General features: G+C 41.0%; 1 protein-coding gene across 4 annotated transcripts in view; it reads right to left on the bottom strand.

Annotated features, from left to right (window-relative positions):
• PIP5K1B (phosphatidylinositol-4-phosphate 5-kinase type 1 beta) overlaps positions 1-23631 on the bottom strand; it is a 310275-nt gene that overhangs the window by 158337 nt on the left and 128307 nt on the right. Inside the window, exon 1 of one of the 4 annotated variants that reach the window (XM_054520014.2) lies at positions 21434-21655. The exons of 2 other annotated variants lie outside the window; for them this stretch is intronic. In XM_054520014.2, the coding sequence (XP_054375989.2) occupies positions 21434-21526 (93 nt within the window). In that variant the 5' untranslated portion in view covers positions 21527-21655. Of the gene's footprint in view, positions 1-21433; positions 21656-23631 lie in introns of those variants that run through there. One more of the 4 variants, XM_054520013.2, reaches the window with a different exon arrangement.

Here is a 23631-nt window from a genome sequence, read left to right as displayed (position 1 = left end):
TAGAGTAGCAGGAATTGATTCCCTGCTAGAGCCTCTGAAGGAACGCAGCCTTGTCAACACCTTGATTTTAGGACTTTTGACCTCCAGCACTATAAGATAATAAGTTTGCATTGATTTAAGCCACTGAGCTTGTAGTAATTTGTTGTAGAAGCAACAGAAAACTAATACAGGAAAGAACTTGAGAAATGATTTGAAGAACTCAGAAGCAAGAGGTTGCCCACTTCCTCTCAGAGAGGAGGAGGTTTGCCTACCTACAAACTGTATCATTTCCATAGTCCTACAACCAGTTTCATTGGAGGGATTATAGGCAGGAAAGTGATTGGGGGCAGTTGTAGGGGTTCATATAGAGATACTGATGGCTTAGAGAAGGGTGATTAATGAAAGGATGGGCAGAGGAAGTGGATTTCAGATATATTGGAGGGAGGGAGACAGAACTTGCTACAAGCTAGAAATGAGGGAGAGAAAAGTACCAGCAACGCCTGCTGGCATTTTCCTTCAGCAGTTGAGAGGACTGAAGTCACTTTACCAAGCTGAGGAAACTGAAGAAGGTACCTATTTTGGAGCAGAGAGTCAGAGTTCCATTTGAGATGCTAATGAGACATCCAACTGGAGATGCTAACATACAAGTCTGGAGCTTGGGATAGGGGTTAGAGAGAATATTTCATTTTGAGAGTTGTTAGCCTATAAATGATATTGAAAACCAAGGGGTTGAATGAGAAAACCAAGAGAGAGAGGGGAGTATCCAAGAAGAGTCCTAAACCACAACAACATTTAGAAAATAGATGGAAGAAGGAAAAGCTTTGGAGGAGACTTAGGAGTGACTAACACAGTAGAAGAAAATCAGGGAAATATGGCTTCACTGAAACGAAGAAAAGAGAGTTTGAAGAAAGGAGTGACAACCGTCTCCACAAGTAGCTCTTTCATCTGATAATATAAATGCTACAGCTTGATGGAATATCTAAAGCTATGAGTCAAATTCTCTATATTTTTCTCATTCATATTGTTAATTCATATATAAACCTAAATCTGGATCTAGAGTATTTGACAAAATTATTTGATGGACTCATCAAATTATGCCATCACTTAAATCATATTTTAGAAGTGATCCTTAACTTAGAAAAATAAAATAGTATGTTAAGTTTAAAAAGCAGGACACAATACAGATCATAAAATTTAAACAAGAAAAACCAAGTGCATGTGTACATATCCACGGAAGAAAATAAGACAGGAAGGAAATATACCAAAATGTACAACTATTTCTGGATAGTGGGATATTAGGTGATTTTTGCTTTCAAGTTCTGTACTTCCCAAGTCTTCTAAATTTTATGTTTTATATATAGGGAAGGAAATGTCCTCCAATGAAGGTATTGCTACTATGTTTTAAAATACATTTTGAGGGATGACAAAGGCATGTTTAGGAGCTGCTCATCTTTTCAGCTTTTTCTTTTAGGTCAAGGCCTTAATGCAACAAACCTATGTAATGATTGTGCTTTTATAAAATGTAATCATAACAAGTTTATTTTTTTCTCCCACTGTTCCTCTAAATGTATTCTGGGGTTAGATTTTTCTTCTGCCCCAGCATGAAATGTACGGCAGGTCTATGACCCTTCTGGTGGCTTCTGGAATAAAAGGTCCTGTCCAGGTATGGTGGCTTGCACCTGTAATTCCAGCATTTTGAGAGGCCAGGGCAGGAGGACCACCTGGGCCTAGGAGTATGAGATCAGCCTGGGCCGCATAGTAAGACCTTTTCTCTACAAAAAATCAAAAAATTGGTCAGGCATGGTGGTGGCACCTGTAGTCCCAGTTACTCAGGAGGCTGAGGCAGGAGGATTGCTTGAGCCTAGGAGGTAAAGGTTGTAGCAAGCTGTGATTGTGCCACTGCATTTCAGCTTGGATGACAGAATGAAACCCTGTCTCAAAAAAAAAAGAAAAAAAAAAAAAAAGAAAAAAAAATCTTCTGTTTATTCCCAGTCATAGATCTGTAAAAATGGTCTCATCTAGACATTTGGTATGTATAGTCCAGCTAAATAATAATAATAAAAAAAACTTATATATGCTTTTGGTAGCCATCTCTCTCTTCCCCCAGCTTGCCTGGCACAAGCCAGCCTCCAGCAGTGGGAGGGGCTTGGGAGACTCTCTTCTCTTTTCTGACTGGTTGCTAGAGGGAGGAGAAAAGAGGTAGGAAAGGTTTTTTTTGAAGAGTACAGTTGTAAAATGTGCCAGGTACTGAAAAGGCTGTCCAGGTATGCATCTTTTTTTCTTGTGAGGTGCTCTCATGGGGTCTGCAGTTCTCCCCTCCAAATGGCTATTGCATTCCTCTGCCTGGTAGTTTCCTGTTGTTTTTCCAGGTCCTCACATAGACAGGACTGGGGTGACCCCACATTAGCTCTCTCTAGAGCTCAGTGCCCTCCAATGGTCACATATCATTTGCCTGGAACACCCACCCTCCCCAAGGAGCCTTTTTTGGTTTTGCCATCATCAGAGCAGCTGACCAAAACTTCTCTTCTGAAAACTTTCTGATTTTTCAGAAAAATACTATAGTCTATTGCATCCCCCAGGCTCCAGGGAGCACACAGCACACTCTTCAGTGGTCTCACAGAAGCCCCCTTCCCTAGGCTTGAGATGGTGGGCAGACCCTCTCCCAAGCCTCTCCCTTATGTGAGTTACTTATGACATATCAACAACTCTTTCCAAATTTCCTCTTCCATATCTCACAGTGGGCCAGCCAGGCCCTTTCATAGAGGAGGGTGATCATTCGACTGGTCTTAGACCACCTCCTTCCCCAAGTTCTACATGGCAGGCTGGCACCTGACCTTGGAATGTGATTATGCTTCCATCCCCTCAGCTTGTATTGTGTGGGACTGATTCACAGGTCCTGCCAATCACATGGGGTTTGGGCCAGCTGCATCAATGGATTGCTCACTGTGTTCCATTCCACCTGCCATGTGACTGCCAGACTCATCATTGCAAGGCTTTCTCTTTTTCCTTTTAAAACCACCTCCCAGCATAGAAGCCTCCACTAATTTTTGACCATCTGTAGAAATGAATCCAAATTCTTTGCTTGGCCTTCAAAACTTTCTACAATGGAGTTCCTGTTAATGCTAAATGCTGTAATAAATCAATCCTCAAATGCCAAGTCCTACAAAAAAAAAACACACCCCTAAAATTCGATGTCTTGATTCAAGAGAAGTTTATTTTTTGACAGGACACAGTACACAGTGAGTGTCTCTGAATGATAATCCACTTGCCTTTGTCAGGTGATTCAGAGAGCCTGGCTCCTGCAACCCTGTAGCTCTAGTAGCCCCTAGGATCGTAAAATCCCCCCAGTCCAGCTGGCTGATAGGAGAAGTGAGAGAATATCCACTTCTTCCTACCTTTGCCAGGAAGTGACAGTGCAGGATATCTACCCCAGGCCTCAACCCTCAACCCTCCTTCACCCTGCTCTGTGCCCTGGGTTACCATCAGTAAGGCCACATCAAAGGGCTCCCTCTGGCTTCTAGTTGGGTTTGGCCAATGGGACACCATGGCAGAAGACTGGAGGGAGGTTTGAGAGTGAGGTCAAAGTGTTTACTTCCATCCCTCCCTCCTTGAGGGTTTGACTCAGTCTGGTTGTGTCCTTCTAAAGGTTACGGCTCCTCTCTGTGGATCTTTCCAGATGATTCGTACTCTGGGATCTAGAAATAGTGCCATTCTCTTACCTTTTCATGGCTTGGGGGGCGGTGTGGGGGAGGCGGGTAACAAGGTACATTTTGCCTCAAGACACTGAACTACCCCTTATGGTTTCCCTGCATTTCTCCCACATCTTTGCAAACAGTCTTTCTTTTTCTTTTTTTAAAATTTTACTTTAAGTTCTAGGATACATGTACAGAACATGCAGGTTTGTTACATAGGTATACATGTGCCATGGTGGTTTGCTATACCTATCAATCTGTCATCTAGGTTTTAAGCCCTGCATGCATTTGGTATTTGTCCTAATGCTCTCCCTCCCCTTGTCCCTCACCCGCCAGCAGGCCCTGGTGTGTGATGTTCCCCTCCCTGTGTCCATGTGTTCTCATAAACAGAGTCCCTCTTAAATTCCTTCCAAATTATCTGATTTAAGTGTGCCATCCTTTAACTGCCCAGGTCCTACAGAAAATGACTCATTCATAGTACACCAGCAAGGATAAGCCACATGGCCCAGCTCAGATGCAAGGAGGGCTGGCTCTGCAGCTACTTTCCAGACCCAGCTGTGCTTCGGAAGAGGGGGCACAAACTCTGGTGGACGTTACTGTTTTGGCCACAAGCCAGAGATCCTCTTGCCTCTATGCAAATCCACCACTTTAGCCAAACTGTCCCACTTAAACTTGCCTTGCGATTTCTGGTCTCTGCATCCACTGATCTCTGGGCTTTCCATGCTGTCCTTTTCCATTCTCTTTTCAGTATCCTACCCACTCTTCCAGGTCCAGCTTTACCAATCGTGCCTCTATACAGCCTCTGTTCATTATAGCAGCTAAAAGTGGTTACTCCCCTCTCCCAGTATGAATCATTTCATACATGACTTTTGGGGTATTCCGTTATTTTCATGATTGGCAACGACATTTCTGATATAATTTCTGCAGCATCTGCATTTTCAAAAATAAGAATACTGGAGTTCCATTAAATGATGGCCTTCCCTAGGCTTGCACGAACACTCCATGTGGTGAACTTGCCTTATAACAAGGTTATTCTGACACACTAGGCACTAAACAACCTTGGAAGAAGCCCAACACAGATCCACTTTATATTTAATTTTCCCTCTTTATCAAGCAGCCTTTTAACAAGATCCCAGTGTATCCATCTGTTTGATAGAAGATTTGCTTCTCAACATTTAATAGGAAAGGCAGAATAAAGAGAAAGTGTTTCATGGTTTCTTTGAAATGATCTCCACCTTAATTTGATTGGCAGCGAAGCATGTTCCCTCATTGGAAAGGAAGAGCATGTTAAGTAAACACTCCTCATTAACAGAAAAATACCGTACTCTTAAAGTATTCATAATACAGCAGCATCAAATTATGCACACTTAATTGCCCTAAAAAGAGACAGGCCATCAACTGCAGATGAAATTCTTGATTTAGGATAGAGCTGTTATATTTGCTGTATATATTTGCTGTTATATTAGTCTTTCAGAAATATTACACTTTAAACTGAGATATTCATTATAAATGTAACACAGTATTATATCCTTAATACTATTCTTACACACTAGGGAAGAATATTTCATTTGTCTGTGTATTCAAATAAAAATTATTTGATATAAATATCAATTCAGATTCAACAGATTAAAATAAGACAGGATTGACTTTTCATCCTAGAATCAACCAAAATAAAATTTGACACAATCTTAGGATGTTTGATTTCCTGGTAGAGGACTTGTTATTTGAAAGGTGAAATATTAGTTCAGTGCTAAGCACTGTTTTGGGGGAAATAACACAATGCTTATAGTGGATGTTACTGGTTGTCTCCAGCATCTATCCTCTTCTTACTTAGCAGTTGTTCTTCAAGAGGCTTGACTGTGCCCTCAGGGACATCTGGCTGTGTCGGGAGACAATTTTGGTTGTCACACCTGGGCAGTGCTCCTAGCACTGATTGGACAGAGGCCAGGGATGTGCTAAACATCCTACAATGCATAGAACAGCCCCCCTCAACAAACAATTATCTAGCCCAAATGTCAATAGTGCTGAGGTTTGGAAACCTTGTGATATAGTAATAGATTTCAACTGGGTATTTTGCCTGGTTCTCTTTTAGGTAGGTATCATCACATTACCATTTTCTGGCTATTGAGCTGGGACAAGAAATGATGTGTCCAACTCCCAGGTCACATCCTCACCAGGAAGGGGTGTGCTATGTACAGATGTGATGGACAGAGATGAAGCAGGCTTCTTTAATCGCTTTTGTTAGCTATACATTGAGAATGGTAGAAAAACAAGATGGAAACCTAGGCCCCTGAATACCCTGCAGAGGCAAGTAAATGACCTCTGCACTTCATGCGTATGAGAAATAAACTTCAACTTAGCTTAAGCCACAGTCATTCTGGTTCTTGTTTTGATCTATATTCCAAGTGCATATACCCTATGGACCTATAACCAAATGCTCTTTAACTGAAAAACAATATAGGCTCAAAAATATATCAGATTGAAAGATAAATATCCATAAAGATACCATTGCTCAATTTAGAAAGGTAAATTGTAGCCCATGCTCATTGAGAAAAAGTTAAAAAAAACTCTTAACTATAGAAAGTAAAACACCAATGTGCCCTTCTCACACTTACTCTTCAGGGTTAACTACTGTCAACTGTTTAGTGTGTGTTTGGGGCTTTTTTCTCTAAACACTGAAAAATACATGTCTCTATACATTCATTACAGATAAAAATGAGGCTGCGTGTGGTGGCGCATGCCTTTAATCCCAGCACTTTGGGAGGCCGAGGTGGGTGGATTGCTTGAGCTCAGGAGTTCAAGACCAGCCTGGGCAATGTGGTGAAACCCTGTCTTTACAAAAAATGCAAAGATTAGCTGGGTATGGTGGCTCTTGCCTGAGGAGGCTGAGGCAGGAGGATCACTTAAGCCTGGGAGGCGGAGGTTGCAGTGAGCTGAGATCGCACCGCTGCACTTCAGCCTGGATGACAGACGGAGACCCTATCTCAAAAATAAAAATAAAATTAAAATGAGACTCTACTATTCATGCTTTGTTTCAGCTTGCTTTTTTTTTTTTCAAATACTATCCTTCCATCTATACGGATCTCATTATTTGTAATGGTTACATAGATTTTCATAGCTTGTATGTACCACAATTGTTTTAACTACTCTCTTATTGATAGACACTAGGGTTCTTGTTCTCTCTTTAACAGAAAATAATGTGGTGATGAATATCCTTGTTCATATATTCCTATACACTTATTTCTTGAATATTTCTGCAGCTTTGATTCCTAGAAGAACTGATGAGTTAAAAAAAATGCACATTTATACTTTTGGTAGGTACTGCCAAGATGTCTTCTACGGATTTCATCAATTTACATACCCACCCACAGAGTGCTGTGTAAGAATGATTCTATCCTCATACTCCTACCAATACCAGTATCATCAATATGGTTAACTTTTGCCAGTCTTGTTGTTTTAGTCTCCATTTTCCTGATCACTAGGGAGACAGATTCTCTTTTTGTGTATTAACTGTATTATTTGCTCTTAACTTTATAATTTTCATTTTTTACGGTTATACACTAATAGTCATGTTCCATTATTTTACAGCAATTAAAGTTAAACTGCATTTGTAAAATAGTCTCCATGGAAGCTCTAAAACAATAAAATTTCCATGCCTTCTCTTAAGAGTTTTGATTATTAAAATTGTATGCTCTCACAGGGCAGAAACTATAGCTATTCTTCATCATCTACCAAATAAGGTTCTTGTTGATTCCTTTTTATAATAAAATTTTACACTTCTCTAGCCTTTTTCATTTAAAATTTAAAATAGTCCTTTAGAAGAATTTAAACCCATATTCACAATTAAATATATACTTTTGCAATAACAAATAAGGAGTGTGTTCCCTAATTGGCTCACTGGGATGCTGGACTCTTGGAGGAACATGTAACAGCAGCTTGTGGGTGAAGTGGGGGTTGAGAAACACACCTAGGCAGAAAGATATGGAGAAACTGCAATTGTGCCTGCCTACCTATATCTTTTAAAGTCTTACACTGTAGGGCCAGAAAGGACCTGTAAGATGGGCTTCCCTGAAGTAAGAAATGATCAGGTATTCTTTAGGTGGAATCTTTTCACATTATGGTAGTACCTTTCTTGCCATAACTCCACTCACTCTTCTTTTGATGGGGAATGAGTGGAATATGTTCATGGCTCTTTTCACCATTCTATTAGCTAGCTGGCCTTTCCTGAGTACTTACTGTAGTCCAAGCCTTGTACAAAATTACTTACTCTTGATTTACATAAGACAAAACTGGCCCAGAAAGACAAATCAGCTTATCCAAGGCTACACAGTGAGGAGGTGGCAAAGCTGGCCCTTGAACCTAGATCTGTTAACCCTGAGTCCATGCTCATAACCGTCATACCTGATGTCATAACCCCACATAGAATTACAGAAATAGCAGCTTTGTAGTTTTGTGTTTCAGTTTAGCACAGGCCCAGCTAAACTATGTGGCTACTCCAACTGCTTGTTTATTGGCTACATGGGCCTGTTTCCAAGCAATACCAAGCCAGCTTCTACTCTTTTAATTTGCATTCTCCTTTGACTGGCAAATCCATGGTTAACTCTTTGCCCATAGGTGTGGAGATGGGTCAGGGCCAAAGTCAAACCTCTGCTCTACAGAGTTCTCCAGGGGCATATCACAGCCCTCTGCCATGTCAGGTGCACAGACACATGGGCACTAATTTAAAAGGTGTCCTATATGGGGCCAAAGTGGAAAGGTTTCACTATAACATTGGGAATCTTTAGAATAGGAATTAGAATCTAGGCTGTTTACCAGCTTTAAGTAAAACAAGATTAGGACAACCACCCTCCCCTCAAAGAAACCCTCAGCAACCTCCACCCTCTCATCCATCCCTTCTGGCCTAATGTTATCCCCACCTACTTTGAGAGGATATTAACCCCTAGCCACCAAACTCTTGCTTCATATGAAGTCACACACACACACCACTGCTGTTATTGCTGATTTAGGGAATGAGAGGGGATGATTATAACTCCCTTAAAAAGGTAGAAACCAGCATGGAAACTTCATATACTCTGGAAATATCAGTGCCATACAAGATCTGGTTGTTATCTTTTACCACCTATCCCAAGAGACTGCAAACCTTTCTTTTTCATCCCACCAACTGACCTCTTCAGTTTTAAAAAGAAGAATGTATTTAGCTAAGGAGGGGAAATAAACCAGCATCACTCAGCATCTCTCAGTGCTCTGATAGTGTTCACTGGGCCACTGGTCACTATTCTGCAGTTAATTAATTCAAGAGATAAATCTCTGACTTCATAAGACAGGAGGACTTAATTGCTATCCATTTACCCAAACAAAGAGAAAAAAATAGAAATGAAGCTTCTTATTGGGGTAGGGATCACTGGATGTTTTTTCCCACTTGTGCCTCAATTTTGGTCATGTAGCTTTTTTCTAACTAATCTTCTTGATATATAAAAGACATAATGAGGAATATAATAAATTGTACTGAAACAGGCCTAGAAGAAATCCAAATAGTTTTTCTCTTCCTTTCAAATCTCTACCAGTTTAATTCTTCCTCCTCTTAATTTTCATAATAAGCTCTAAGGGTTGATGATAGGGAATTATACATATATGTATTATATCACAGATGTCATTATCTGTGTTAGAGGAATAAATAACATTTATGAAATAGAAAAGCAAAGCTCAGGGATCCAAGGTTTAGAAGGAAGAAAGGGGCAGGGTTACTGTTGCTAAATGAGATGGAATCATACATAGAACAAAAACACTTTCAAATTGACAATGCAGTGATTTTATAGACTGACAGTGAGAGGCATCACTTGCTGTGACTTGCTGTTTACCAATCTCAAATCATTTTTCCATATGCCAGCCCTAAACACTCCTTATAGAATAGATCCAGCAGATGTAAGGACTAAGGAATGACATCAAGAAGGGATGAGGAAAATGCCTTCTCTCTAAATTCATAAGAATTTAGAGGCCAAGCTGTCTTTTCTGAAAGAGTGGGGGTGAAGACATCCCTCCTTTAATAATTGAGTTATTTTAAATGACTGGCATAGCAATTGTTTACAGTATCATGTGCTTTGTAGTTCTGGCCATATTTCTGGAAAACCACAGAAGAACAATGCCAAGAGAATTTTAAATAAAACAATCTGAAACATTAATATCACTATTTACCTAAAGGGGCTTTAAAATTTAGAATGTAGGTGTTTCCTGGGTAGAAAAAGACTGGTTTTGAGTATTTGAAGACTCTAATGCAATGATTTCCATTGAGATATTTTAATACACATATATTTTATTGTGTTAAGTGCTTATTTTGTGTAAGATTAAGTTATTTGCAACATTTATTTCTCACCACAACCCGTATATTACCCCCACAGATGAGGAAACTTAAATTCAGATGGATTGTACATATGAAAGATAAATCCTAGATCATGTTTTACAAAAAGACTATTAAATGGAACTCTTCCTAAATGTGTACATAGACTAACATACACAAAGTTCATTTACATGTTTTTCAAGAATCTCCATAACCTGGGTAAAGCACTGAAGGTGGGGGATAATTTTGAATATTATCCATACTTTCAAGTTTGGATTAAGCATTTTTTGTCCATGTAACCTCACGTTTCAAGATCTAGGATTACAGTGTAGTCAAGATGCTATTTTCCCCCTACACACTTTCTCTTTTAGAACAGTGGAATACAGTTTCCAAAATCCTCTATTTCTGAGCCCTATATATTTAAACAAATAAAACAGCCACGTTAGGCCTTCGGCTTCTCCCACCTGCCTGCAGCTCCCACGCTCCAAACTCACTGGCTTTTCCTCCCTGGCCTTCTGGATCCCTATCCTCCTTTCCTCATAACCTTTAAAATTACTATGTTTCTCCTGTTCCCAGAGGCCAGGATCAGCCCTTCCGCAAGGAAAGCAACTAAGGTCTTCGGAAGAGATGCACTCTCCTCCAAAACCCAGCTGGCTACCCAAGCTGCAGATAGGATGAAAAAGAACCCCCACGGCTCCACGGCCCTGGCTCTAGGCTTCTAGCTCTTCTTCTACCAACCAGCTTTTTGACCAAAGGTAGAAAAAGAGAATTATTCACAGACAATGACTATGGTCCTGATTTCATAAGCCCCACCACATTAATTTACAAACATGGACAGACATTTAGGATCACCAACACGTAGCACAATCAGTTTCAGGCTCCTTCTGCCACCAGGGGGCTGTGAGACTTTGAGACAGCTTCATTATAGCACGGGGGCTCACTTTCCTCCTCTAGAAAATGAAGGCAGGTGGCTTAGAGAATTGCCAAAATTTCTTCCTCCTCTAAAATTCTACACGATATACGACTTTCTGATTTCATTTATTTTTCAGTATAGGTGGTCACTGGAAGCCACTTGTTTTGTATAGTTTAACATATTTCATTCCACCATTTTCTCAATGTCTGTTTTTTTTTCCCTCCCACTTACAGTTGCTGCTCTAAAAATGCAACAGAAAGTAATTGTATTTTGCCTTCTTTGGATTACAACTCTTAGAGACTGATACCGAGAAAGGAGAACAGGCAGTCATTTTTCTCACAAGTGGAGCAGGAGGAAGCAGCCTTGCTTCACCCATATGCAATTTCCAGAAGTACCAGCTGGGTAGAGGCTGGGCTGCTGCTTATTTCTGTTTATTCCTTTTCTCTTGAACTCTGAGAGAGCGTTATTAAATTGTTTTGGTTGTTGCCCAGGTCATAAAAGTTGGCGTCAGAGCTACCAACAAACACCTTTGGCTCTCCCCCATTAGATCTCCCCCATTGGATCTCCCCCACTGGATCTCCCCCATTGGATCTGGCCACCAGACTCGGACATCTTTCTGGGCTGTCAGGTGATGGGCGTGTTCTCAGCAGGTTTCCAAGAACCCCTTGACTTGATCCCAACAAACCAGTCTTCTAGTGGCCCAGTCCCAAATGCACCACTATTGGCTCCTGCTGCTACAACACAAGTGGAAGTGCCCGATGCATAGCTGATTGCTCAATAGAGGGCTGCTTCCTTCCCCCTTGGTTCCCCCTTCCCAGGCATGATTAGAGGAAACTGTGATGGGTTTCTGCAGCCCAGACCTCTGACCCCACACTCTTTCCAACAATGCTAACCTATCTGCCATCTAACCACAATGCCTTGCTCAGAGCTTAACTCAGTGTTGGCTGAATGACTGAGTAGACGATACTGAATGAATGAAGATCATCTGAATGCCAAGCTTCCATGAGCCTACGGACACATAACCCCTACTGTAAGGCCTCTCTCTTGTTTAGGCCCTGCAGCAGCCAACTTTCAAGATGTACACAAGTAATCAGTTATCAGTCTAAAAATGTTTTGTTCTCTTACATGTTTCTTGAGTCCGTTGCACAAAAGGCCTGGCCGACTACTGACTTTATCTTCACCTCCAATATTCTGTGCTTCCTCTAACAACCTCGGCCTGTCTCCTGAGCCACACATCCAGCTTCCCCTCTCCCCAGGCCCATGTTGGCAGGGCCCGTGTCTGTGCAGAATCCGTTCATCTTTCTCCCAGCACGAATATCAGATACTTGGCTCCAGAAGGTTACAAGAAGGGTTGCTTGGAAACAGGTTGGCTTGTAAAAGAAACCTGGCATGGTATATGGCTGAGGGGAATTTTCTACAGTCTCGTTGGGTAAGGAAATAGGTTTTCCCAACAGGAGTAGAGTGGCTCACTCTCTGAATTTAAGTGAGTGAAAGAGACCTCAGTCTCCTCCATTTACCACCACCAACCGGGGCTGCCTGACAAAGAGATGGGTGGTCCTGATGCTGGACTTCCGGCTGCTGATACTTCTGGGCTTGTGTGGTTATGATGTGTTGCCATGGAGGGGAATCACGTTGCCATCAGCCCTACACAATAAGCATGATTGGAAATACTTGTGTCTGTATCCCATGATATAATTTCTTTGGAATGTAACCACCTGGCAATGGGGAAAACCCCCAAACAATATGGAATTTTTTTTTCAAAAATTTAAAAAGGAACAAGGAAATACAAATCATTTTTAGTACATTGGTCCGTGAGTAGAACATGGCACTGAGGGAAGGCTCTAGCAGCCTCCTAGCCATTTCCTCCCTCCTTGGACTCTTCTCCTTTTTCAGACACTGCTGCCATAGTGGTCTTTGCCAAGGCTTGGCCATGCTGAGGCCCAATTCCTCCCCGGGCATAGGGTTCCCTGACTGGGGCTGCTTGTGTAAAGAACGGATCAGGGTAAGGCCTTCCTTAGTTCTTTATATTCACAATCACCTTTAAAAATTCTATGTTTGGTTATCTAAGCATTATCAGGACCCCAAAGAAAAACAATACATAAAAATCCTCAACCATAGGACCCACAGACGTGAAGAGCAGAGGGAAGCTGGTTTTTAACTCTGGTCACTGAGAACAGAGATCTGAGAGAGCAAGTGTGGAAGCAATACTGGGACCACCTTGGCTCACTTCAGTTCGCAGACTATACCAGGTATGTTTATTCCACAAGCCAAGCTGTTTCTAAATTAATCAACTCTCTATATAGCCTTCAAAGCCAAGTATCAGATAAGTCATAAATTCCTGTAGGCCAGGATTTCTCAACTTTGGCACTATTGACATATTGGATTCGAGACTTCTTTGATGTGTGGAGCTGTCCATTGTAGGATGTTCAGCAGCATCCCCGGTCTTTACAAATGGTGCCGGTAGCACCACTTCCTCCAGACGTAACAACCAAAAATACCTGCAGACATTAATAAATGCCCTCTGGAGGGGTGGTGAGCAAAATCAGCTCTGGTTGAGAACTAAGACTTTGTCTAAGTGCAAAACTCCCATACCAAGGTACATCCCCCTTCTATCTATAGGTGGAAGTACAGCATCAATGCTTGTTGTCTGCGTATATGCTACCCACATCAATGGAGTGTCTCATATTGTAGGTGTGTCAAGAATAATGCTTTCATATTCCACAGTTTTAACTCACATTTTGTTTCACCAAGCCAAGTGCAAAACACTTGAAGTGATATTACTATTTTTAAAAAACAACCTTGGGTAATTTGGAAAAGAAAGTGCACTTGCTGTTGCTTTTGTCATGATCCTTGTCTTTAAAAGTGCTGCTGGTGTAGTGTGTGTACAAACATGCCTGTCCACCCTCCCTGCCTCCATGGACACATGTGCACGTAGGCACTGACGCAAAGGCTACTGTGTCCCACAGCAGATGAAAGCCGGGTTCTCAAGAGTAAACCAGGCAGGGAGTATATTAGCCATCCAAGAATGAGAAATGCCCAAGTGGAAATCAACATGAAGGCATCTTTGGGGCACATGGTTTGATGGTGTCACCCCAGTGAGTCCATCAGAGGTGCTGGAGATGAGTGCAGTGGGCTGAGAAACGCTGAGGGCCAGGGCCCGGGACATGAGCCACAGTGTGGCTTTCTGCACTCAGCATACTCTTGGCCAAGGGACTTAAGGTATTTGGGCCTCTGTTTTCTCATATGTTAAAGAACAGTTTTATCGGAGCACTTCCAACTCTAACAGTCTAAGTTTCTAAGAATACAATGCAGAAAATGCCACTTCCACCCACCCCACAATCCTTCTTCTTTCTAAATTAATCATTTCTGCTATTTCCACCTCAAATGATGGTCACTATTCTCAATTCAACAGAAACTGCGAAAAACACACAGAATATTCAATTACTTTCAAGAAAAAAGGTCTGTCTAATCCTGTCATCAGAAATGATGACTTTTATTCCTATTTTTTGTCCAAAGTTAAATCTCTGTGGATAGCTAATGTTCCATTTTCAAAGAACTATTAAAAAATCCATCTAAGTTTATCCAAACTGTGGGCTGAAAGATGGAAAATACCAGTCCCATGGTACATATGAAGTCACTAGCCTATTTATAGCTCTCAACTGTAACCTAGGGATCACTTGACTCTATACCCCATGTAGAGATTTTCCATATATCATTTCCTTCTTCTGGACATGCTTCATAAACATGATCTGCCTCTGTAAACACCAAAGAAATAATATAGCAAATGGTTCTGTGGGAGATGCATAATAATTCAGGAAACGAAGGGGGCCACATCGTCTCCAGCAGTGAGTTCAAAATTTGATTTTGAAAATTCTGTTCAAACATGAATTGCTTCATGTTAACAGTAGTAACCTGAGCCACATTTGCTTTTCAGTCACAACATGTTGCATTTGAAGCCAGGTTCATGCTTATATCCCAGAAAATGATTTCTTATTTATGTAAGTTGATTACAGGGAGACAGGTATTGAAGGTACATTTATTGCGCACATCGATTTTATGGAGGGAGTGAAGTAGAAAAGGGAACGAGAAGAGGAGAAGGAAATACAGACCTGAGACAGTGATGTCTACAACTCAGGATCACAGTTGGTATCTACTGAGAGTACCAGACAGACTGACAGTAATGACAAAGGCATAACAAAGAGCTGCACTGTGAAATTATATGGTGGACACTGTGAAATTATATAGTGGCAGACAGAACAATGTCTCCCAAAGATGTCCACATCCTAACCTCTAGAGACAGCAAATATGTAACCTTAGAAGGCAAAATATAATATGTTACTTTACAAGGTTGCAAATACAATCAAGGTTGATGATCAGCTGACCTTGAGTTAGGGAGATTGTCCTAGACTGTCCAGGTGGGCCTAATGTAATAATATGGGTTCTTAAGAGTTAAAAAAAGAAGAGGCAAAGGAGCGGGTGAGTGAGACATAATGTAAGAGGGACTCAATCTGCCATTGTTGGTTTTAAAGGTGGAGGAAGCGGCCATGAGCCAAGAAATGTAAGTGGCCCCTGTGGAAAAGGCTTCTCTCCTAGAGTCTCCATAAGGAACACAGCCACACTGACACCTTGATTTTAGCCCAGCCAGAAGAATATTAAATGTCTGTTCTACAGAACTATAACATAATAAATGTTTTTAAGTCCCTAAGTTTGCAGTAATTTGCAACCGCAGCAATAAGAAACTAATACATATAGCAAGTGTGAAATATTTTCTTTTTTCTTTTTTTTTTTTTTTTGAGATGGAGTTTCATTCTTGTTGCCCAGGCTGGAGTGGAATGGCGCGATCTCAGTTCACTACAACCTCCGCCTCCTGGGTTCAAGTGATTCTTCTGCCTCAGCCTTCCAAGTAGCTGGAATTACAGGCATGCGCCACCACGCCTGGCTAATTTTTGTATTTTTAGTAGAGACGGGGTTTCACCATGTTGGTCAGGCTAGTCTCGAACTCCCGACCTCAGGTGATCTGCCCACCTTGGCCTCCCAAGGTGCTGGGATTACACGCATGTACCACTGTGCCGGGCCGTGAAATACTTTCAATACTTTAAGGTCCTGTTTACTTGAGGCACCCGAACATTTTCACTCGTTGTCCCACTAGCCCCAAGAGTTGATGCTAATTGGCACTGGGTTGAAATGAAGGAGACTGGCTTGCATCTCTGTGGTCCCAGAAAGTGGTCCTAGAGGACCATTTGTTGAATAAATGAATGGGTGATGAGTTTATAACATGGAAGAGTACACACTTGGCCATCTGGGTAGAAAATGGTCTTGACAGGACCTCTCTGGAATGGAGACGATCATGGTTGGACCTAACAGGAATACAGCACCCTGGCATTTCTCCTCCTCTTTCTGCAAGACGTCTCCGTCTCAGGCTCTGGTTACATCAGGGCTCCCCTAGGCTTGAAGGGCCGGTGGGATGGCAGCACAGTGTCGTGTTTTATACACATTCAAGTTAATTTTCCTAAATTCAAACTCTCATGACAGATTTTGATAATTTTCTGTTGTATTCACTTTGCCAAGAACATAGAAAGGGGGAGAAAATCTCTATGTTTTCCCACAGAGGATTAATCTTCCTAAACCGATAGAGTCATTTGAGTTCCTAATCCACAGGGTGTTTAAGGAAGGGTGGGAAAATATGCAAGATATTATTGCCTTTGCACCAAAGGGAAACCAACTCAGGTTTTCTCAAAAAGAGATGTAACCCTCTCCCCACTCTTTACCTTCTTCTCTTTCCCCTCCCCAAGGCATCCTGCCTGGCCTTCATAAAATGACTGCTGCAAGAGATGATCACAGAATAAAACAAACAAAACCACCACCACCAAGAAATCAAGAGACTTCAACGGCATTCAGCAATCAACCATACCTCAAATTTTGCAAATGAAGAAGCACAAGCCCAAATATAACATGAAATTACATTAAAATTCTCAACAAAAGGAAAACAGAGATGAAAAAGCACAGACTTTCAGGCAAAAGAAACACAAGCTTTTTCCCCTCTGCCAAAACCAAAATTTCTCAATGACTTCAACAAACTGCCCACCCCAAAATAACTTGCAAAAAGCACTAACTCTTAGGATAATTTCCACACATTACTCTGGTACGGGGAAGTGATCAGTAGACCTATAGGAAGAAATTTTAAGACATTCTCCAAACTATAAGGAAATAAAATGATCCCATTCATCTAAACTGATATAAAATCTGAATTAAATAATATTTTAAGAGAAACATGATTTTATTGTTTGCTAGTACTTGGAGTATCTCAAAAAGCTAACTGTGTTTACAATAATTGCCTTTCCATGGTCAGCTTAAATTATATGAAAAAGTCAATATTCAATAAAGATTTTAGTTAATTAAAAAAATTATTTCAACTTTTATTTTAGATTCAGGGGTACAAGTGCAGGTTTGTTACCAGGTATAATGTGCGATGCTAAGGTTTGGGGTACAATCAATCCTGTCACCCCATTACTGAGCACAGTATTCAGTAGTTTTTTCAACCCTTGCTCCCCTCTCTTCCTCTCCCTTCAATTATGATTTTAAAAAAAGTTTTAGTAAAACTGGAGGCAGAAAGAAACTTTCTTAATGCAGAAAATAATTTTTCAAGCTAAAAGACAACAGTATACTAATGGAAGCACTAGAGTGACACTTCCCAAATGTACGTGACCAAGGGATTTTTATTTATGTATCTATTAATAACTTGTGTGTGCAAAGAATGCACTCTGGGAAACAGTACAAGAGCCATTTGTTTTTTAAAACACAAGTAAGACAAGGCTGTGCTGTTATCACAAGAATTCTTTGATACTGTTTTTGAATATCAAATTAATAAGACAAGCCAATTACAAAATATTGGTTAGAAGGACAAAAATGATAATTTACACATTATATGATTGCTACCTAGAATACCCAGGAATCAGTTATGAACCGAGTAGAATAGTTAAAAAAAAAAAAAAAAACAGGTTGTCAGTTTACAAAATAAACTCACATGAATCAAGATCTAATGTATCCCCAGTCAGAAAATGTAATGGAAAAAAAAATCCCATGTGCAAAAGAAAAAAAAAAAAAAACAACTCAAAACATTAATAACAAAAAACCCCATATAAGTTACACAGACATATACTCAACTAAAAATAGGTATAAAATCTATGAAGAAAATAAAAGTTTACTGAGGAGCATAAAAGACAATAAATATATAAACATTTCATTCTTGGAAGGAAAAATACAAGTTTAAAGATGCTTCTTTCTAAATTCATTAATTTAATATAATTTCAACAAAAATCACAATAGAAATTTTTTTTAGAGATAGTGACCTTATAATTCTAAAGTTCAATTAGAGGGAAAAAATGTAAAAACATCACTAAGAAATTTTTGAAAATTAAGAATACCATGGGCAGTCTTGCATTACAAATTATTAAAATTAAAGCAAGGCATTACTAGCACAAAATTACAAAATAAGAGCAAAGATAAAAGCCTTAAGGGAAGTATTAACAAATTTGACTATATAAAAGCTTGGGTCAAAAAAAAAAAAAAAACAAAAAACAAAGTAAGGAAAAGTAAAAGTCTAATTTAAGAATGGAAAAGCATCTGCAACAAAAATGCAGGCCCTAAATATATTAGTGCTTACAAATCAGACAGCAAAGGGTATTCATAAATAATAATACACATAAATCAATAAAAATCATCTGAAAAAGTCTAACTTACAATAATAATGCAAATTAAAGTGAAAATTAAGGCACTTTCACCTATCTAGCTGTTAAAACATTTTTAAAGGAGCAATGCTTAGTGCTCTTGAGGACTCGGAAAAACAGGGCTCCCCTAATTAGCTGGGGGACGTCTAAGATGGGATAACCATTTTTAAAGGTAATTTAGTAAAGTGCTAAAATGCACAGACCCCTTAACTTGGTTTCCTGAGGTCATGGGCCAAGTTCCTTGTGTTCACTGCTGTATCCCTGCCTAACACAAACAGGTGCCCAGATTTATCTACTGAGGGAGAACATGTGGGGAGACAGGCATTCTGAGGCTGGAAAGCTGGAAACAAAGATACTGTTCCAGGCCATCTGGGTGCTGAACGTTTTCCGGCCCAAGTGACCTCGCTAAGGCTGAATTTGGGTCAATAAGCAGGAAGGGCATGGATGTCTGTAACATTTCCTATTCCAGGAGTAGACTGTGGGTTTAAATTCCTCTCTCATGGAAATGGAAGCCTCAGGGGAAAGGGCTTCGGCCTGGTGCCCCAGATTTGACCAGACTCTGCCTTGTATACCAGCCACTGTGCGTCCCCACTAGGGACTCTGAGGGCCAAGGGATGTCTGAGACATGCTGCATCTGCTCGGCATAGCCACCTGGCTTCTGGTAAGACAGCCTCCCCTTGACCAGGTAAATCAGGAGCTTTATCATAAAGTGTAGTTTCTTCCTACCCATCTATTAACTCTTCTGAAGCAATTCAGGACCCTCATAAAAAAAAAAAAAATGCACACTTAAAAATAAGCTATATATGTATGTGTGTGTGTGTGTGTGTGTATGTGTGTAAGTATCCCATATGCTAAAAACAAAATTTTCTCCAAAAAATGAATAAAAAGCATAGAGATAAACATCAATGCAGCTTGAGTTGGCATACCCCAAATTCCAAAGGAAATGGAAACGTTTGATGTTTTTATTACATTGAATACTTCCTTGGAAAACAGGGTATTGTTTTGTTTTTTATGAAGCAGAATCTCAGAAGACTCCATCCTTTGATTTTGTTCTCAAATGAAACTTTACTGCTTTAAATCTCTTTTGTATTTACAACTTTAAAACCCCTCTAATTTGTAATCTTAAAGTTATATCCAAATCAAATATTCCAAAGAACATTGGGTTGGGGGACAGGAATGGGGGAACTGACTTGTCTCCAAGATTAGAATAATTAATAAATAAGTTAAAAATAAAGAAATAACCTGGGGCAAGGGACTATGCTGATTGTGCAGCTTAGTTTGTTCATGATTTTCTTTAAAACCCATGAATGGGTTTTAGATGTTGTCTGCCCACTTCCACCTTCCCTTATCCTGCTGTCTTCAACCATACACCCTCACCCCATTCTACTGTACTCTCTGTCCTTCAAGAGGGTGGCACTTGCTTCTCCCCAGAAAAACTCTATTGTCCCAGGAAGAACAGTTTGAATGTGTAGTCAGAGACAGATGAGGAAAAAGGGTTCTTGAAGCCAATGTAGCTTCCTCAAACTAAATCAGACACTGAGAGATGGTAAAGCTACAACAGAAAATTTGTCATTTTTATTTAATATGATGGAAAGCAAAAAAAAAAAAAAATTCACTTTCTAGGCACAGGCTTTTTAAAAAGGTGTCTTTAATGCATGAAGGTTAGATTTCCTTTTGCCACAGAATTCCACTGCTTTTTGAAACAACCTTTCACCTTCAATCCTCAATAATAAGGACTACCACAGAAGGAGAATGGGGTCCCAATCTGCAATTGGAATGGGTTTGAAATGTCCAATTCCATACTTTGAACAGTATCCCAATATGAAGTAGGTGGCAGTATTATTGGGGCCTTCACTAAGTACTGAATTCTAGTAATACCTGGACTGCCAAGTCCCTATTCTCATAGGGCTTAAATTCCACTGGGAGTAGGTGGGGAGCCAGCATCAATAGTAGCAATTTGGTATTTGTACAGCCAATTACCATCTTCCTGGTACCTTCTCATACAGCGTTAGATTTAATACTCAAGCCATACTATAATATTTCTATGCTCAGACATTGTCTTGCACAAGGATGAGCTCATCAATGGCACAGCCAGCCTGATGGCACTGGCCACACACTCCCTTCTCAGTCCACTGCTGGTGAGGAAGGAAGAGGGAGAGTAAGGTCCAATGTTCTGTCTGTTCTCATCAATGCCTGTTTCTGGGTCCTAAGTGCAGCTTTAAAGTCTACACTGCTCTATGATTTTGAGAGGGATACAGTTGCTTTTAAAACTGCTAGGCTATTGTTCCCTCTCACTCTCTTTGAAATAGCAAACCTGAACAATCATTGATCTTGTTTCTTTCATGTTACAAAGAAAAGGGCATTGACTATGATGTTTGTTCTGGAGAAATGGGCTGCCAAATGATCCCAAATCCTGACCTCCCCTGACAGTTACTGTCATCTATCTAGGGGCTGCCTTTAATTGAGCCAATATCTGGAAAGAATAGAACCTTTAAGTGACAGTGTTGGAAAAAGACTGCCTTTTTAAATTCATTGCTGAAGTTCTTCCAGGAACAGCTGATCACAAGCCATCTGTAGACTACAGATGAGGGGACTTCAGGATGCCACATCATTAAGAGCCAACTTTCAAATGCCGGTACAGTGACCCACAACTCAGGTAATCACTACTGTTTTGAAACAGAAAAAGCCAAGGGAATGGAACTGAGCTCCTTCAAAGTGTTCTTTCTGTGAACATCCACAGTACAAATTCTATCCCTCTTCAGCCCCCCAGCCCCACCCCATATCTCACCTCTAATTGCACCTCCAGAACTGTAGGCTCAAGAACATATCTCTTTGGAAAATCTATAGCAATCTTAGAATTAGGAAGAAAAAAGTGATACATCCTTTGGATGCTGTACCAGATGCTGTGTGGGACCCTCTGGATGTCAAAATAATTGGGCAAGGCTCCTGCTCCCCAGCCACTCACAGTGCAGTTGGCAGGACATAACTGCCAACAATTATTACAAAACAAAGTCACCTGTGACATAACAGGGTTAAGTGCAGGGTGCTGAGGGAGACTGGGGAGGGTGACTGACAGCCACTGCCTGGGAGGGTGGACAAAGGCAATGGGAGAGCTGTTTCTGGAATGAAGACATCACAGAGTGATCAGCTTGTGTGTGAAGGAATGGGGATGGAAAAGAGGAAGGTGCAGCATTCAGTGCAGCTGCAGTTAGGTGCGTGTCCAAGATAACAGCAGGAGATGGTCAAGACACACCCACTGGGGATGGCTGTGAAGGACTCACATGCTACGTTATGGAGCATGGATATTTTCTGAAGGTATCAGAAGGCCAATGGAAGATAATAAGGCAGTGACTCGGCCAGCTTTGTGTATTTTAGGAATATAACTGTGGAAAAGGATCTTAGGAGGCAACATCAAAATATGGATGTTCCCCCTTCCTGAGGCCTCTCTTCTCCATCTATTTCACCAGTGCCTACGAATCTGCAATTTGACAAATTGAAGCTGAACCCCAGACCTCTTCCTTGAGTCCCAAATCCATGTCCAGCCACCCACTTGCCTCTCTGACATTCTCAAACTCACATGTCCAAATTGGAAGACTTGTTTCCCCCCTACCATTCATCTCTGTCTCAACAGATGGTCACAGCATCCACCCAGGTGCTCAAATTAGAATCCTGGGATCAATAATTCCTACCATGCCCTCGCCCCCACATCCAACCATGGCCCTGTCCAGTCAACATCAACTCTGAAATGAATCTCAAACTTGTTTTCTTCTTTCTCCTCTAGTCCACTACCTTTGTCTAGGCTGCTGCCTATTTCTCTAACTCAGGGCTTCTCAACTTAGCACTATTGACACTTGGGGCTGATGAGTATTCGTTGTCGGAGGGGGCAGTGTCCCTGGCCTCCTACCTGGTGCCAGTAGCACCTACTCCCCTCAGTTGTGACAGCACTGTCTAATGTCTCCTGGGGGACAAATCTGCCCCCACTGGGAACTGCTGCTGTCATGCTACTTGGCCACTCTTCCCTGCTCAGAACCTTGCATCACACTGGCCTCCACCTCAGTTCCTTGAATCCACCAAGCTCCTTCCTGCCTCGGGGCTTGGCAAAGGCCATTCTCTCTGCCAAGCACACTCTTTCTTCCACTCTTCTCTTGACTGCCTCCTTCACACACTCGCGATCCCAGCCCCTGTGCTGCCTCCTTAGGGAGGGTCCCCTGAACACCTTATCTAAAAGGCAGCAGTACCTTTGCCTATCTTTATTTTCTTCATAGTACTTTAAAAGTTAGTAATTATTTGATTGTGCATACTCTTTCTCATCTGTCTGTACCATAACAATGAAAGCATTATTAGGGGCAGGGACTATGTCTGTCTTGGCCTCTGTTCCACCCCTAAGGCCTAGCACCATGCCAAGTTAAATAAATACTTGTCAACTGGAGAAATGAATGAGTACATGGACGTAAGTCAAATGTATGTCGTACATTCTAGGCACTAAGCACACCCATAAAAATGGCAAGGTCACAATATGAAAACTTAGCTCAGGAAAATTAGAATGTTACCCAGACAGTCTACATTTCAGCCCTGTGCTCAATAACCAAACACTTCCTGATCTGCAATGAAGTAGACAGCAGCGCATCTTGGATGAGCACAAAACACTGATTTAAGAGGAAGAGTAGCTCACCAACTCTGCTGGAAAGAACTGCAGCAAGACCTCATGAATACTTTAGAAGTCTCCTAGTAATTGAACCCAATTTCTGTCTCTGAGTGTCTGGGTGTACATGCATGTCAGAAGTTGGGCAGAACAGATACAGGACTGAGAATCTTAATTTCACAGCCCCCACAGAGCCCACGGCCCATCTTCTTTTCCTTCCTTAATGATATGTTGAAGAGTTGCCTCTTTCATGCAGAGGACTGAGCTGCCACATCTTCCTTTCTCTGGCAAAATAAAAGCAGCTGACACGGGACCAGGCAGTAAACAGAACTTGCCAGAAAATA

This window comes from Pongo abelii, chromosome 13 (genome assembly GCF_028885655.2).
Source record: "Pongo abelii isolate AG06213 chromosome 13, NHGRI_mPonAbe1-v2.0_pri, whole genome shotgun sequence".
In the NCBI taxonomy this organism is placed as follows: Eukaryota; Metazoa; Chordata; class Mammalia; order Primates; family Hominidae; genus Pongo; species Pongo abelii.
This window is presented reverse-complemented; position numbering and strand designations above follow the sequence as displayed.